Raw genomic sequence first — 18,120 nt, forward strand, 5'->3', positions numbered from 1 at the left:
ATCACACATGCCGTTGCTTCTCTGGCTAAAAGTCCACTTAGCTGTGTGAGTCTGGGATTGGCTGACATGCTGGCCCGCCCCACTACACGCACGCGCTTAGGGAAGGAAGACAAGGGGAAAAAAAAAAAAATGGCGATCGCCATTATCCATACAGCAGTGATCTGAATGCGCTGTTCCCGCACACTATACACTGAAATTTCATAATAGTGTGAGTCACAGAGTGACTTACACTATTACAGTGGAAAGCAAGCTAGTAATTAGCTTGTCTTTTTGCTGCTAGAACCGTTCTCGAACGTATCTAGAACTATCGAGCTTTAGCAAAAAGCTCGAGTTCTAGTTCGATCTAGAACAGCCCCCAAAATCACTCGAGCCGCGAACTGGAGAACCTCGAACCGTGCTCAACTCTACTCCCAAGATCTCCTTCTCTCCTCTCTCATTCGCTCCTCACGCAACCGACTCCTAGACTTCTCCCGAGCATCCCCAGTCTCCTGGAACTCGCTGCCTCAACACGTCAGACTATCCCCTACCCTTGCAAACTTCAAAGAGAACTTGAAAACCCACCTGTTCAGAAATGTCTACAATCTACAATGAACTCACTGCCGCCCGACCACCGTGCGGAGCTGCCGCCCGACCACCGTGCGGAGCTGCCGCCCGACCACCGTGCGGAGCTGCCGCCCGACCACCGTGCGGAGCTGCCGCCCAATCTACACCCCACCTACTGTCTCCTCCCCATAATCCTATAGAATGTAAGCCCGCAAGGGCAGGACCCTCTTCCCTCTGTACTAGTCGGTCTACTGCAACTTGTATATGTATTTTGTATGTAACCCCCTTATCATGTACAGCACCATGGAGTTAATGGTGCTCTATAAATAAATAATAATAATAATAATAATAATAATAATGTTCCTTTGCACCAATGCTACTGCCACCCTCTGTTACTCTCCCCTCTTTTAGCGTGCACACTGTCCGCATCTACTCTCCTTCCACCCTCCAACTGGCTGTCATTTATCACCTTCCAGGGCCAGTCACTGCCTTTTTGGACCATTTCACAAACTGGCTACTACATTTCCTTTCCACTAACATCCCCACCATCAATGGTGACTTTAACATCCCCATTGACACTTCCCAATCATCTGTCTCTAAAAGTCTAAACTTAGTCAAAAAAATGCTGATGTGAAATCAGCCTAACGGCAAAAGAGCGCAAGCTGCATGTGACCAGATCCGGTCCTGATTTCAATTCATTTTCAATGGAATTGCGGTAAGATGTGGTTGCATGCAGTTGGATGCGGCACACACCGGTACCGTTGTTTAGCGTTTTTTTTTTACCTAGGTCCCAAACTGCAACATGTTGCGTTTTTGACCATGGTTAAAAAACTGTATCTGAACAGATCCTGCAGCTTGCGGCTGGAGCTGTAATGTATGTGGATGGGTGCCGGATACCGCTTTTCAAATGCGGTTGCATCCATCACGAACGGATCCAGTTTGCCTTACAGAGCATGCTCTGAAGCTGCCTGGCGTGAGCAGAAGCTGATCGCTCATAAAAGCCAGCCGCCGGCTGATCAGCTGATTGCTCATAAAAGCCAGCAGCCGGCTGATCAGCTGATCGCTCATAAAAGCCGGCCACCGGCTGATCAGCTGGTGTCCGGCTTTTATGAGCGATCAGCTGATCAACCAGCCGCCGGCTTTCATGAGCGTTCAGCTGATCAGCAGATGGCCGGCTTTTAATAGCGATCAGCTGATCTCCCTCTTCTCTCTATCTCTCAAAAGACCAGGATCGTGGAGGGGTGAGAGGGGGTAATAAAGATGGAGTCTCTAAGTGTGTCTGTGTATTTATTTCTAATAAAGTATTTTTTTCTCTGTGAGTTGACTTTTTTAACCCTTTATTGGATATTCTTAATGACTGGGTCAAACTTGGCCTGACATTAAGAATCCATTAAGACATTAAGCAAAGGTTACTCCAAGCGGAGTCTCCCTTTTTTCCAAAAATTGGGCCACACACACACCCACCCCTTCAGTGGCAGCACTTGTGCCCCAGTTGTACACTTCACAGGTAGATTTGCATCAAGCACATTCAAAAATACGCCATCCTTAACCGTCCCCAGGATGACACCATGGTAGGTAGCTAAGTCTTTCCTGATCCCAGCTCTGTTCATCTTGGATCATTTTTAAAAACACTGTAAGCAATAGTTACTCCAAGCAGAGTCTCCCTTTTTTCCAAAAATTGGGCCCCACACACACCCACCCCTCCAGTGGCAGCACTTGTGCCCCAGTTGTACACTTCACAGGTAGATTTGCATCAAGCACATTCAAAAATACGCCATCCTTAACCGTCCCCAGGATGACACCGGGGTAGGTAGCTAAGTCTTTCCTGATCCCAGCTCTGTTCATCTTGGATCATTTTTAAAAACACTGTAAGCAAGGGTTACTCCAAGCGGAGTCTCCCTTTTTTCCAAAAATTGGGCCACACACACCCACCCCTTCAGTGGCAGCACTTGTGCCCCAGTTGTACACTTCACAGCTAGATTTGCATCAAGCACATTCAAAATCCACAAGCATTTACTCTCCCCAGGATGACACAGGGGTAGTAAATTCCTTGTGGATCCATGACTTGTTCATTTTGATGAACGTTAGTCTGTCCACATTGTCACTGGACAGACACGTGCGCTTATCTGTCAGCACACACCCATCAGCACTGAAGACACGTTCAGAGACAACGCTGGCAGCTGGACATGACAAAATCTCCAAGGCGTAAGTGGAGAGCTCTGGCCATTTTTCAAGATTTGAAGCCCAAAATGAGCAAGGCTCCATTTGCAAAGTCATGGCATCGATGTTCATTTGGAGATACTCCTGTATCATCCTCTCCAGCCGTTGACTATGTGTCAGACTTGTTGTCTCTGGTGGCCTTGCAAAGGAGGGTCTAAAAAAATTATGAAAAGATTCCATAAAATTGCTGTTACCAGCACCAGATACGGTGCTACTGGTACGGGTAGACTGTTGAAGATGACGAGACTGTCCCATGTTTGTCAAGTTACAACTGGGAGATTCACTCCCTGCACCACGGTTGTATGGTGGAAAAGCCGAGCTAAGATCGAGTAACAGCTTCTGCTGATACTCCTGCATACGTGTATCCATTTCTACGGCTGGAATTATGTCACAAAATTTGGACTTGTACCGGGGATCTAATAGTGTGGCAAGCCAGTAGTCATTATCACTTCTAATTTTGACAATACGAGGGTCATGTTGGAGGTAGTGCAGAAAGAAGGCACTCTTGTGTCTTGCGCAGCCATGCGGACCAAGTCCACGCTGTGTTTGTGGCATAGAGGTGCTAACTGTTTTTTCTTTCTCTGACATCTCCCCCCAACCTCTTTCAACAGAAATTTGACCAAGGTCTCCCTCATCGGCTGAGTCTTCCATGTCCATGGACAGTTCGTCCTCCATTTCTTCATGATCTCCTGCACCTTCCTCAACATTTCGCCTGCTACTATGCGCCCTTGTTGATCCCTGTCCCCCATGGTCCCATGCCTGCCGCGTTGGTGATGATGAACGTCTGGACCTTGGTGATGTTGTTGTGTCTTGCGCATATGAATCCTCCTGTAGTTCCTCCCCTTCCTCTTGTTCCACCACCTGACTCCGAATAGTGTTTAGCGTGTGCTCCAGCATGTAAATGACTGGAATTGTCATGATGATAATGGCATTGTCAGTGCTAAACATATTCGTCGCCATGTCGAAACTGTGCAGAAGGGTGCATAGGTCCTTGATCTCAGACCACTCCATCAGGGTGATCTTCCCCACCTCTGCATCTCGTTGGCCCAGGCTATACGTCATGACGTATTGCACCAGAGCTCGACGGTGCTGCCACAGTCGCTGTAACATGTGGAGAGTCGAATTCCAGCGAGTCGGCACATAGCATTTCAGCCGATGAACCGGCAGGCCGAAAGACTTCTGGAGTGATGCAAGTCGCTCAGCTGCGGCGGTTGAACGGCGGAAGTGAGCAGACAGTTTTCTTGCCCTGTTCAGAAGGCCATCTAGGCCGGGATAGTGTGTTAAAAACTGCTGGACAACAAGGTTCAACACGCGAGCCATACAAGGCACGTGTGTCACCTTGCCCAGGCGAAGGGCCGCACCCAGGTTTCCAGCATTGTCGCACACGGCCTTACCAGGCTGCAGGTTGAGTGGAGACAACCATTTATTAAACTCAGTCTCCAGAGCTGCCCACAACTCAGCCACTGTGTGACTCCTATTTCCAAGACATTTCAAGCTAAAGACCGCCTGATGCCGTTGCGCTCTGCTGCCAGCATAGTAATGAGGGGTGCGTGATTCCTTCTGCGCAGTTAGAACGCTGGTGGCCTGACCAGGCAGGCTTGGGGTGGAGGTGGAGGGCCCAGACAAGGTGGAGGAGGCAGAAGCAGTGGCGGAACTTGGACAGACAGAGGATTGACACACAAGTCGTGGGGACGGCAAGACTTGTGCAGCAGACCCTTCACCATCTATCACCATAGTTACCCAGTGCCCAGTCAGCGACATGTAACGTCCCTGTCCATGCTTACTGGTCCAAGTATCGGTGGTGAAATGCACCCGTTCACACACAGAGTTTCTCAAGGAAGCGGTGATGTTGTGTGCGACATGCTGGTGTAGCGCAGGCACACCTTTCTTAGAGAAGTAGTGGCGACTGGGCATCTGGTACTGGGGCACAGCGACAGACATAAGGTCTCTAAAATCCTGTGTGTCCACCAGGCGGAAAGGCAGCATTTCGGTAGCCAAGAGCTTACAGAGGGATAAAGTCAACCTCTTAGCTTTGTCATGGGTCGCAGGAAATGGCCTTTTATTTGTCCACATCTGAGGGACAGAGATCTGGCTGCTGTGTGTAGACGGTGTTGAGTAGGGTGTCCCTGGAAAAATGCAGGTTTGTGAGGAAAGTGCAGGCGTAGACATGATGTTGCCGTCATCCAACGTTGGTGCTATCGATGTGTGAGAGAGCTGTACACACGCACTTGTTTTCCCTTCCAAACCAACTGACAATCTACCAAGCAAACTGCCTGTTGCAGTTACAGTGGTGGAAGTTGTGCGTGGAAAACCAGGTGTGACAGCTGTCCCCACAGTCCTAGAAGATGAAGAGCGTGCGGATGCACTGGAAGGGGCAGGCGGTGGATGGTTCGCTCCTCTAGGCCGCATTGCAGCACGGTGAGCTTCTCACTGGGACATTTGATATTTATTCATGTGACGATTCATGGAAGAAGTTGTCAAACTGCTGAGGTTTTACCCTCTACTAACAGAATCACGACAAATTTTACAGATCACATAATTTGGGCGAGCTTTTGCTATGTCAAAAAAGGACCAGGCTAAACAAGGCTTAGAGGGCATGTGACCTGCTGATCCACCCCGACTAGTGCTCAGAGGCACAGTGGTGGCTGAGGATGCAGTTGTAGACGTACTACCAGTACTCCGACTCTGTCCAGGAAGGCGCAAGGTAACTTCGTCGTCAGTTGCATCCTCCTCCACCGCCTCTGTTGACCTCCTCGAGTGCCTGACTGTGGGTTGACAGTAGGTGGGATCTAGAACTTCCTCATAAATTGTTGTGTTTGCACTCCCCTCACCCTCAGACCGAGCCTCTTCTTGCCTTGACCGAATATTTAAGTTGTCATCCCAATCTGGTATCTGCGTCTCATCGTCATCAGTATGTTCCTCATTGATTATAACAACAGGTGTTACAGTTTGTGAATAAGGGTCAACATTATGCTCAGAAACTTGTTCATCACGGCCTGAATCAGAGTCACAAAGGTTCTGGGCATCACTGCAGACCATTTCCTGGTCTGTACTCACTGTAGCTTGGGAGCAGACCTCTGATTCCCAGGCTATAGTGTGACTGAACAGTTCTGCAGACTCAGCCATCTCAGTTCCACCATACTGTGCAGGGCGGATGGAGACTTCAGAGCTGGGAGAAAGCAAGTGTGATTGGGATGACAACTCAGAGGACTGGTGTTTTTTGGATGCGGTAGTTGAGGTGGCGGAGAGGGCACTTGTTGGACCACTTGAGATCCATTCAAGCATTTTCTTTTTTTGGCTATCATCTACCTTTGTTCCAGTTGTTCGTGTCCGTAAAAAAGGAAGCACATCGGATTGTCCACGGTAAGTAGTAGACATCTTACTACTATGATGGTCTATCTTCAGCAGATGTTAATGGAGCTTTGCCACCTTCCCCATAGACAAACCCTTTTTTTCCTTTTCCAACACGCCTCTTCCCCTTTCCACCAGCATCTGTCATTTTGCCACTCATTTTGATTGCGACAAGATTGTGCACTTAAAATGTGGTAGTAAAAATTGAGAGGTGGTGTAGATTGCAGCGGTGATCTATCTTTATTAACAGCAGAATAAACAACAATAACAATCCCTGTCAATGCAACTACGGACCTTAAACTGGCAGCATAGTTTGCTAGTATAATGGCTTAGTAACAATGAGCTTGAGTGTGCAATGAAGAGGTGCTGCAAATAGATTTGCACTAGTGGGACACTAATGGAAGTCCAACAGCCACTTTTAGGATGCCGCTAAGTTTACTCAGTGTTTGCTAGTATAATAGCTTAGTAACAATGAGCTTGAGTGTGCAAAGGGCAGGAGGGTACAGTGGCAGGGTTGTGGGTCAGTGTACAGGAAAGGAAGCCTCACTTTCTATCCCTCCTAATGGGGAAATGCAGTGAGGAAGTCCCTGAGCTTAGCTACACAGACTTCTGTAGCTGTTAAAATCTGTTTCCACGGACCTGACTGTCACCTATGGCTCTGAGCCTGCTGTTATTAGCCCTTACAAGGGCTAATAGAAACTTCTATCCCTATTCTGTATAGCGCTGTGTGTAGAGCGTACACAGCAGTATTGGAGACAGGAGCTACGCCAGCGGTGACTGACACCCAGACACAGAAGACATAATGGCGTCCGGACGGGCAGATACCCATTTTTATAATGCAGGGACATGTTTCATGGACATCCTATCACACATGACGTTGCTTCTCTGGCTAAAAGTCTACTTAGCTGTGTGTGTGTGTGTGTGTGTGTGTGTGTGTGTGTCTGGGATTGGCTGACATGCTGGCCCGCCCCACTACACGCGCGCGCTTAGGGAAGGAAGACAAGGAAAAAAAAAAAATGGCGATCGCCATTATCCCAGCAGCAGTGATCTGAATGCGCTGTTCCCGCACACTATACGCTGAAATTTCATAATAGTGTGAGTCACAGAGTGACTTACACTATTACAGCGGAAAGTCAGCTAGTAATTAGCTTGGCTTTTTGCTGCTAGAACCGTTCTTGAACGTAACTAGAACTATCGAGCTTTAGCAAAAAGCTCGAGTTCTAGTTCGATCTAGAAAAGCCCCCAAAATCACTCGAACCGCAAACTGGAGAACCACGAACCGCGCTCAACTCCACTCCTGATACTGGTTAGTAATGGCAAACTCAGCTAGTGGTAGATATTCCACCCAGTCAGACTGATGATCAGACTCATAACACCGGAGATATTGTTCTAAGATTTGATTAGAACGTTCAGTCTGACCATTGGTCTCTGGGTGGTAGGCAGAAGAAAAAGATAACTCTATATTAATCTTTTTACAAAAAGCCCTCCAGAATTTCGAGACGAATTGCGTTCCTCTGTCAGAAACAATATTTTCAGGAACCGCGTGTAACCGCACAATATACCTAATGAACAACCTGCTAAGCATTTCAGAATTAGGTAAACCGGACAATGGAACAAAATTACACTGTTTACTGAATCTATCTACTACTACCCTGATACAAGTCTTCCCCTTCTGAGGGTGGAAGGTCAGTGATGAAGTCCATGGAGAGGTGGGTCTAAGGACTTTCTGGAATAGGTAGGGACTGGAGAAATCCAGTGGGACGGGTACGGGGTGTCTTGGCTCGAGCACAAGTTTCACAGGCCAGTACGTATTCCTTACAGTCCTTTGCTATGGTTGGCCACCAAAAGCTCCTAGTTACAAGTCGGAGGGTATTGCTTATACCAGGGTGACCTGCAAGGACTGAATTATTGGACTCCTGAAGTACCCATACACGAAGTGGGGGAGCAACAAACAGTTTACGGTCAGGAATGGTTTCAGTGGCCCGGTCTTGGGCATCACGGATTTGTTCTATCAAATCTATGGATACCTATGATACAACAATGCCCTTACCTAAAATAGGGACTGGTTCGATGTTTTCTGACTGAGAGGGACAGAAGCTACGGGGAAGTGCATCAGCTCTTGTGTTCTTGGTACTGGGCCGAAACGTCACCACGAAATCAAATCTGGAGAAGAACAATGCCCACCTAGCTTGACTAGGATTGAGTCTCTTAGCAGATTCCAGATAAGTGAGGTTCCTAAGGTCACAGTCATCACAGACCATATGTTTGGCAACCTCGAGGAAGTGGCGCCATTCCTCGAAGGCCCATTTAATGGCCAACAGCTCACGATTACCAATATCATAGTTTGTTTCGGTGGGAGAAAATTTGCGGGAAAAGAAGGCACAAGGACGGAGTTGAGAGAGAGACAGAGTACCTTGTGATAGCACCGCACCACTCCAACTTCAGATGCATCGACTTCTACAATAAATGGACGCACAAGGTCAGGCTGAACCAGAATCGGGTCTGAGGAAAAACATGCTTTTAATGTAGAGAAGGCATGGATCGCCTCTGGCTTCCAATTTACCACATCAGCCCCCTTTTTAGTCAAATCAGTGAGGGGTTTGACAATCGTGGAAAAATCCCTAATAAATTTGCGATAATAATTTGCAAACCCAAGGAAACGCTGCAAAGCTTTCAGGGACTTGGGTTGCACCCACTCCTTAATCGGCTGTAACTTAGAGAGATCCATGTGGAAGCCTTCTGCAGACAATATATAACCCAGGAAATTAACCTCATCAACAAAAAAAAACACATTTTTCATACTTCGCAAATAGGGAGTTCTCCTTGAGTCTCTGGAGTACAGTGCGGACATGTTTGACATGTGACTTAGCATCAGAAGAATAAATCAGGATGTCATCCAGATAGACCAACCATATTGACCACAGATATCTCTGAAAATGTCATTAACAAAGTTCTGAAAGACAGCTGACGCATTACTTAACCCAAAAGGCATTACCAAGTACTCATAGTGTCCCTCTGGAGTGTTAAATGCAGTTTTCCACTCATCGCCTTCTCTGATGCGGATTAGGTTATATGCACCCCTGAGATCCAGCTTCGTGAAGCACCGGGCTCCTGTGAGCTGGTTAAAGAGATCGGGGATTAGTGGCAGAGGGTACTAATTCTTTACAGTAATAGCATTAAGTTCACAGTAGTCAATACAAGGTCTGAGGCCACCATCTTTTTACTCCACAAAAAGAATCCAGCGCCGACTGGTGACCTGGATGGTCTGATAAACCCTTTCTGCAGACTGTCTGCTATATAATCTTTCATGGCCTGATGTTCTGGACCAGAAGGATTATAAATCCTACCCTTGGGAAGTCGGGAATTGGGGACCAAATCTATGAGGCAGTCATAATCTCTGTGTGGAAGTAATTTTTCAGAGTCAGAAACAGAAAACACATCAGCAAATTCCCTGAATGCATGAGGTATGAGGACAGGTTCAGCTCTAGTCAGGTTAATAGATAAAGACATACACGTCTCCTGACACTCAGGGCTCCAGCGCACAATCTCACCCTGGTGCCAGTCTATGACCGGGTTATGTTTGCGCAGCCATGGCATGCCCAATACCACAGCTGCGGTCAGGTTCTCAAGAACAAAAAATGACACTGATTCTCCATGCAGAGCCCCAACAACCAAGGAGATCTCTGGAGTTACAAGGTTAACCACACCCTGAGTGAGAGGGGTATTATCAATAGCATTTTAGTGGGAGAGTTCAGTCTCAGCAAAGGCAAACCCAGCTCTTTGCTACATCAGAGTTTATGAAATTAGCTGCAGAGCCACAATCAATAAAGGCGTGCAGCCACACAGCTTTTCCCTGGTGAGACAATGAGATAGGTAACATTAACTTTATAGGGTCTGCAGGAAGTACTTGGGCGCCTGAGTGAGTATCCTGGGGCTCACTCAGGTGTGGTTGCTACTCTGGAAGTGATTGTCTCTGAGATCCAGGCTCTCTATGATGGTCTCCCCAACGTGATCTGCTCTCTTGACGTCGACGGGACTCTGGACATGATGAAGGAGGTGCTGCAGCAGCTTGAACCTGGGCAGATTGGAGCTCTTGCACTTGCTGTGCAAGTCCTTGAACCAAGCCAGACAGGGTCAGCACCTGGTCCATCACAGTTTGGAGAGGATCCATCTTTTTTTTTATGTGTTAGTGGGCCAGAGATAATGTAATGCCTGATTGGAGCCACAGACTTAGACTGGCTGTAAGGGGAGTCTAGAGAAAAGCCGCTCACAAAGCAGGACCCCAAGAACTCTGCAACCCTTTAACCCCTATACAGGGATTTGGAATTACACAGAGCCCCAGAGATCACTACCTGTGGTAGGCTGTAGTCCGTGGTCGTCAGGCAGGGTCAAAAACCAGGAGATGCTAAACAGGAATAGAATCGGCAGGAAAGGGCGTAGTGAGGAGACAAAGCAGAGGTCAAATCCGTAACTGGCAGCAAGGTACAAAAACGACAGGCAGGAGGGTAGTCAAACAACAAGCAAAGGTCAGCGCACAGGAATCAAAATACAAACAGCACATGAGCCAGGAGTAGAGAACTATCTCTGGCAGTGGTCATGTGACAGGAGGGGGAATAAGAAGGGTGTAGTGTCTTCCCATTGGCTGCAGGTGAATGTTGGCAACTTTAGCTGGAAGACACACGCCACCTACAGTCAGCCAGTGGTACTGCAGGTTCCAGGGAAACCCAGCCTAGTGGATGAGCGGAGCCTGTGCTCTGCATAGCCATGGGCACCGACTCCTTTCCCATCACCAGCACTATCCATGGTGGGAACATGGCGTCGTCTGGCGATCAGAGCAGAAGTCGCAGGAGTGGACTCCGGTGGGGACGTAACAGTCATGGGCAAATCGCTGCCCGTGGCGCACAACATCACTAGGAACAGTCACACATACTTACCTGCCTAGCGACGTCGCTGTGACCTGCAAACCGCCTCCTTTCTAAGGGGGCAGTTCGTTCGGCGTCATGGTGACATCACTAAGCGGCCGCCCAATAGAAGAGGAGGGGTGGAGATGAGCGGGCCGAACATCCCGCCCACCTCCTTCCTTCCTCATTGCAGGCGGCCGAAGGTGTGGTGATGTTCCTCGTTCCTGCGGTGTCACACATAGCGATGTGTGCTGCCGCAGGAACGACGAACAACCTGCATCCTGCAGCAACGATAATCGGGAATAGAACGACGCATCAAAAAATCAACAATAAGGTATGTAATATAGATCGTTAACGGTCGTTCCTGCGTTTCACACGCCATGACATCGCTAACGAGGCTGGATGTGCAACACGAATTCCGTGACCCCAACAACATCTCGTTAGCGATGTCGTTGTGTGTAAAGCGGCCTTAAGACATGCCGATGGAATGAGATCGGTTTCCAAAATAACCAAACTTGGTGTGCCAAACCTCCAGTGCAAAGACTTGACTTGCATACGGTGTCTTGGGAGACCCACTGACATCATACCCCACATTCTGCTAATGATTTATATCTAGCATGTGGTCTCCAAGCATATGAATAAATTCTGCCAGGTGAGGAAGGGACCGGCACCTTAGCATGCATTACACCTTCATATGTCCTCACGGTGACCTAAATATACCGTATTTTTCAGACCATAAGACGCACTTTTTTCCCCCAAATGTTGGGGGAAAGTGGGGGGTGCCTCTTATGGTCTGAATGTGGTGCAGGGAATGAGGGTGCTGTGGTGGAGAAGGTCATTGGGGGCATGAGCAGGCAGTAGCAGCCTGCCGTGACCACGTGGGCCCTCTCATTACATATGCACGCCCATCCTCCCGCCCATCTCTCAGCGGTGAAGCCGGCGCTGACAGGTGGGCGGGGTGATGGGCGGGGGGTGCGCGCATAATTAACAGCCGGCCCGCATGATCACCCCTGGCAACTACAGCCTGGAGTGATCATGTGCGGCTGTATTCACTGCCCTCCGTGCATCATTATCAGCGCGGGGTGCAGTGAATCAGTGTACTCAGTCACCGTGTGTGGAGCCGTCCCCCTGCAGCATCGCGATGTCTTCCTGTCTGTGCTGGACAGCTGATCTGTGTAGAGAGCGGTGAGCACAGCGATGACCTCATCGCTGTGCGCGCCGCTAGTGTCCACACAGATCAGCTGACTGGCACAGACAGGAAGACATCACGATGCTGCAGACAACGGTGACGGCTCCACTCAGCAGCGCTGCAGCTGAGAGAGAGGAAGATGATCAGTGCTGCAGGGAGTGAGGAAAGGTGAGTATAAATGTTTATTTTTTTTTCTGTGCCATAGGATACAGGCCGTATACCAGGATGGGGGTATTTTATGAGCAAGATGGGGGTATATGAGCAGGATGAGGTATATGAGCAGGATGGGGGGTATATGAGCAGGATGGATGGGGGTATATAGCCGGATGGGGGCATATGAGCAGGATGGATGGGGGTATATGAGCAGGATGGATGGGGGTATATGAGCAGGATGGATGGGGGTATATGAGCAGGATGGATGGGGGTACATGAGCAGGATGGATGGGGTATATGAGCAGGATGGATGGGGGTATATGAGCAGGATGGATGGGGGTATATGAGCAGGACGGATGGGGGTATATGAGCAGGATGGATGGGGGTATATGAGCAGGATGGATGGGGTATATGAGCAGGATGGATGGGGTATATGAGCAGGATGGGGGGTATATAGCAGGATGGGGGTATGAGAGCAGGATGGATGGGGGTATATGAGCAGGTTGGGGGTATATGAGCAGGATGGATGGGGGTATATGAGCAGGATGGGGGTATATGAGCAAGATGGATGGGGTATATGAGCAGGATGGGGGTATATGAGCAAGATGGATGGGGTATATGAGCAGGATGCGGGTATATGAGCAGGATGGATGGGGGTATATGAGCAGGATGGGGGGGAAATAGCAGGATGGGGGTATATGAGCAGGATGGATGGGGGTATATGAGCAGGATGGGGGTATATAAGCAGGATCATATACAAGGCAGGAGGATCGTTACCAGAATGCGGTACATTAGTAGAGAATTTGGGGACATTACCCCCATAATAGTGTCAGCAGAAGATCCTCGCCCCATAAGTGTGTCATGACCACATTTTTAAGTTAAAATTTTATTTTCCTATTTTCCTCCTCTAAAACCAGGGTACGTCTTATGGTCCGAAAAATATGGTTAACGCTTTCCGCAAGCATTTCATATGTAGACGAGCTTTAGACAACCACCCTCGCCAATTGGTTCAAAGGTAGAGGGTGGGTGGCGGACATGCATTCTAAAAGTTATCCAATACATGGGAATGTTGGTATTATTAGGGTATGTAGCTGCTAGAACTGAAACAATTGTTAGGACATAATGCAAAGAGACACATAGGATAAAACATCCCATGTCATTATTTAACACACCTGCAAAATATAATAATTCTCCTCTAGTAAATATATACCTATGAAATAATTTACAAACAAAATATCCATCAGTGAACAGGACTAGTCTCATGGATAAATTGTCAGTAAATAATAATGAGGGAGGAATTGTTAATATTTTATAAGTTGTGTTGCTTTCTTATTTAAGCAATTTATATATCTAAATATTTTTTATAATTCTCTGTTTTTGTATTTGCTTTAAGTGTTATTCATCAAAGCAATAACACTTGCTTTTGTCTCTGTTTAAGGCCTCTTTACACGTCCGTGAAAATCACGAACGTTTTGCACGGTGTGTGTGTTCAGCGTGTGCTTTTAGTGTTTTATCCATGTGACATCTGCATAGCACACGGACAGCATGAATTTCTAAACTTAACTGTCCATGGTGCTGATGTCTCCGACGCTGCTGCTGCTTCGATCCTCGGTGCAGTGAATATGCAATAAGCATAATGAGCGGGGGTCGGAAGCAAGTGACATCAGCCGCAGAGTCAGCAGTGCTGAGAAGGTGGGTGTAGAAATTCATTTTATTTCACAGAAACTTGGTTTTCTCCGGTTCGTGTCACACTGATGTCACACGGAGCACATCCGTGCGATCCGTGTGACACCCGTGCTGCCGGAGAAAAATGGACATGTCTACGTGTGGAGCATATGGACACACAGTCCATGTGGAAACACGCAAGTGTGTGCAGACCCATTGATTTTAATGGGTCAATATGTGCCTGTGTGTCCAGTACGTGTAAAAATGGACGTTACATTTACTGGAGATACAGATATGTGAAGGGGGCCTAAATGGAATCTGTCAGCAGGTTTTTTGCCATGTAATCTGAAGACAGACTGCTGTATGGGTTAACATACAGATTATAGCCATGCATCCATACAGGCACCTATCAGAAAGTGTGTTTTTGTTTACCTGTAATGCTAGTTTAAAGAGGTGGTTCACTACTCTGCAGTAGAGGCCACCTCTTTTTAATTCTGCCTGTGAACTGTGCTATTGCGGTCTGCTCATCCCCATGCAGTGACCCGCCTCAACGCCGTGACCTCTGGGATACAGTGATGTCACCTCAACTTCCAGTTGAGGTGACATCACTGCGGCTGGCTTTAGTCTCCGTGAGCGACTGGGTTGCGGGCAGTGTTTCACAGCTCCTCAAAGCCCAGCATCTCCCTGCCTGCAGTGCTCTGCAGTGAAGCAGAGCGCAGGCAAGATGCTGGGCTTTGACGCTGGGCTGTGATGAGTGATAGTGCAGCTCACAGGCAGAATTGCCTGTTCAAGGTATTTTTAAAAACCTCCCCTATCAGTTTTACAGGGATGTGGTCATTACTGTAAAGTAGTGAACCACCCCCTTTAAGCTTCGGTAGCTTTATCATTAGTGGATGCAAAAGCACTTAAGCTCAAGTCAGACTCCGCCTCCTTCTGTGATTAGCAACTTCTCTCTATGGAAATGTACATTGAAAGCCCAGTTTAGACGGGGGCAGCTTCTTAAGGTCTGCTAAATCTAAAATCTTTAAATGTGTCAGAACAACTGCAGCCAGTAATCTAAGTAATACTTCGTTGGATTCAGGATCTCTTTGCCTACGTAATGCTGCTCTCATATGACGTAGCAAAAACTTGCTCACAGATTCCCTTTAAAGCTTTTGTTTAACGTTTGTAATGGTTAATGAAGGTATATAAAACTAGACAGAACTAGTTTGAAGGAATTCAGCAGGATCCTTAATTTAATATTTTGTTATTCCCAACTTACATAAACTTTTTTTTAAGTAATGTACTAAGCCATCCACCTTTTCTTTTGTTGTAAAAAACTATTGCTTGGGTATCTTTGATTCAGCCTGGTACATTGAAGGATATTAGCTGTGTGTTCTTGTCTCCGATGCATTGCTATTAATTGGACCAATACTGGCAGATCCGGAGATACCTTGTATCTGACCCCAAATTAGCTCTCCCAGGAAAGAGGTTTCCACGACAAAAGCCACCCACTAATAGACAAACTGCTGGAATCTGAGCCCTTGCCCCTACATCATGCTGCTTTCAGATTATGTGGTAAAAACACGTTGACAGATTCTGTTTAAGAAGAGCATTTTTGGCTGTTATAACTTGCTGCACACGTGATGTGTGCCCAAACAACAGCTTCTGGCAGCATTTCGTAGTAATCTTAGCTTTTTTCATGGGCAATGGCCTCCAATAAACTAGTATTCTTAGGCTTTTTTCATGGGCAATGGCCTCCACTAAACTAGTATTCTTAGGTTGTCAAAAGAATGGTTCAAAAGGAAGAGATCATTGCCTATTATAAAAGGATGACAAAAGCAATAAATATTCCAATATATATCCCAAAATGAAATAAGATTTGAAAAAACAGGAGAGCTGTTTGGAAAACTAAAACCGCCTGTCACAAGAAGAGGTTAACGTGTTCAAAGCCTAGTATTGCCATATCTTAATTTCTATTTCACCACTCAAATTTTAAAACAAATCAAGCATGATTCTCCTAATTATTGAGGAGAAACACAAACTAGGTTTGATTCTAAAAAGTAATAGTATGCATTGTAATCCAAAAAACATACCATGTAATTGTGTCATATTGTCACAATGCAAATTTTACAAGTAAAACAAAGCAATGAAGTGAGGAGAGATTTTGAGAGATTCCCATAAAGAAAAAGTAAGATTTTCAGACACTATAACCAAGCATGGAAAAACCATAAGTATTATTTATTTTCACTATATTCCAGAAAAAAATTGATGTTTTCCATAAACTCCCTTGTGCATTTTTTTTACTTGCTTAAATCTAAAATAATATATAATTTTATTTGTACCATCAGGCTCATATTTCATCCTAAGTTCATCCAAGCTGATACGAAGTTTCATATTTTCACTCTGGGAGAGTTTAAGATGCCCATCAGTGTTAAAAAGCTTCCGTTCCAGCTCCAAGACTCGACGGCTTTCTGCTAAAGCTTTCATTCTTTGTAGAGATAATTCATCCTTTAGCTTTTCCATCTCTTTACTGTATAGAAATGAGTTAAAATAAAAAAAACTAAACTGAAGAAATACACAAAAATTCAACTAAGCAAGCAAACTTCCCAAAACAATTACACACGTGGTCAAAATTGTTAGTACCCCTCGTTTAATGAAAGAAAAACCCACAATCATGACAAAAATAACTTGAATCTGACAAAAGTAATAATAAATAAAAAAAAGCCTATGAATATGACCAAATGAAAGTCAGACATTGCTTTTCAACCATGCGTCCACAGAATTTAAAAAAAAAAAATAAAACTCATGAAATCGGCCTGGACAGAAATGATGGTATCCTTAACTTAATATTTTGTTGCACAAACTTTTGTTTACATATTTTTTATTTTAAAATTTGGTTCAAACAAAACAAATTGTTCACACAGTAAAATTTAACAACAATTCGTCAAATTACAATCTAAAGTTAAATTAACATTAAACTTTTGAAATAGAAAAAGTGGGGCAGGGGAAAGGGGGAAAACAAAAAAAAGAGGGGGGGAAGAGGGAAAGGCTATAGGATTAAAGAAAAAGGTAAACTAGAGTTGTAGTACAGTTTTGGCTGAAAATTTAAACTGAATCTCTTAACACATAAATTGCTAAACGTAACTATTAGAATAAAAAAAACGGAGAATAGAATTAAATCATTTTTACAGCTAGTAGCTCCACTAACTCAAGGATTTAATATAATAAGATTGGGATTGAACTTCTTTGACCAAAGGTTCCATCTCACTGAGTACTTATCATATAATCTATCTTTCAAAGCAAACTTAAATTCGTAAAGATTGTGAGAGGAAATTCTTTCTATTACTTCATGTATAGATGGAACATTAGTATTTCTCCAGTTGGCAGCGAGGAGATTTTTATTCACTTGTATGATATGACAGGTTATATGTCTATAATTTAAGTTAAATTCATCAATCCCAATTGATAGCAGAACTAATTCCGCAGAGAGACTAATTTCAGACGAGGTTACATTATGGAGGACAATTTCTGTATCTCTCCACAATTCTTTCAGTTTTGGACAACTCCAAAAAATATGACTGGTAGTATCTCTCTCTCCACCTTCTCTCCAACATAAATCAGAATAATGAGAAGAGAATCTATGTAGTTTTTGTGAGGTATAGTATCACTCAACCAGAATCTTATAATAAGATTCTTTTATGGATATACAGGTAGAATTCGAGTATGTATAGGTTAACGCAGATTTCCATTTGTTAGATTGAAATGTCGTATTCAATTGTTTTTCCCACAATTCCATATATTTCAATTTCTTAAACGTATAGTCATCATTAAAAATTGAATATATGTTACTGGTATTCCATAAGCCTATGTTTAATGGGTTGTTTAGTAAGTCTATGATGAAGGTGGGTAATTTTTATGATAGCATATGTGTTTCTTGCAGAAACTCCCATAAACGAGTCCATTTATATTTCTCTGATATTGGTAGATTGTATTTTATAAGTAATATGTCAAAAGGAATAATATCTTTATTACTTACAATATCGTCAAGGGAAAGTATACCACTCTTTTCCAATTTAATAATTTAATTCTTGGTATCATCAGTTCCAAAGTATCTAT

The 18,120-nt window shown here is 45.4% G+C and overlaps 1 protein-coding gene across 5 annotated transcripts in view; it reads right to left on the minus strand.

The window, feature by feature from the left end:
• The window catches only part of SPDL1 (spindle apparatus coiled-coil protein 1), a 1,183,111-nt gene that overhangs the window by 423,705 nt on the left and 741,286 nt on the right, over nucleotides 1-18,120 (minus strand). For all 5 annotated transcript variants that reach the window (XM_075344564.1, XM_075344563.1, XM_075344562.1 and 2 more), the window contains exon 10: nucleotides 16,347-16,534. In XM_075344564.1, coding sequence (XP_075200679.1) covers nucleotides 16,347-16,534 — 188 coding nt within the window. The remainder of the gene's footprint in view (nucleotides 1-16,346; nucleotides 16,535-18,120) is intronic.

The sequence above is a fragment of the Anomaloglossus baeobatrachus genome, chromosome 4, assembly GCF_048569485.1.
Source record: "Anomaloglossus baeobatrachus isolate aAnoBae1 chromosome 4, aAnoBae1.hap1, whole genome shotgun sequence".
NCBI classification, from domain to species: Eukaryota; Metazoa; Chordata; class Amphibia; order Anura; family Aromobatidae; genus Anomaloglossus; species Anomaloglossus baeobatrachus.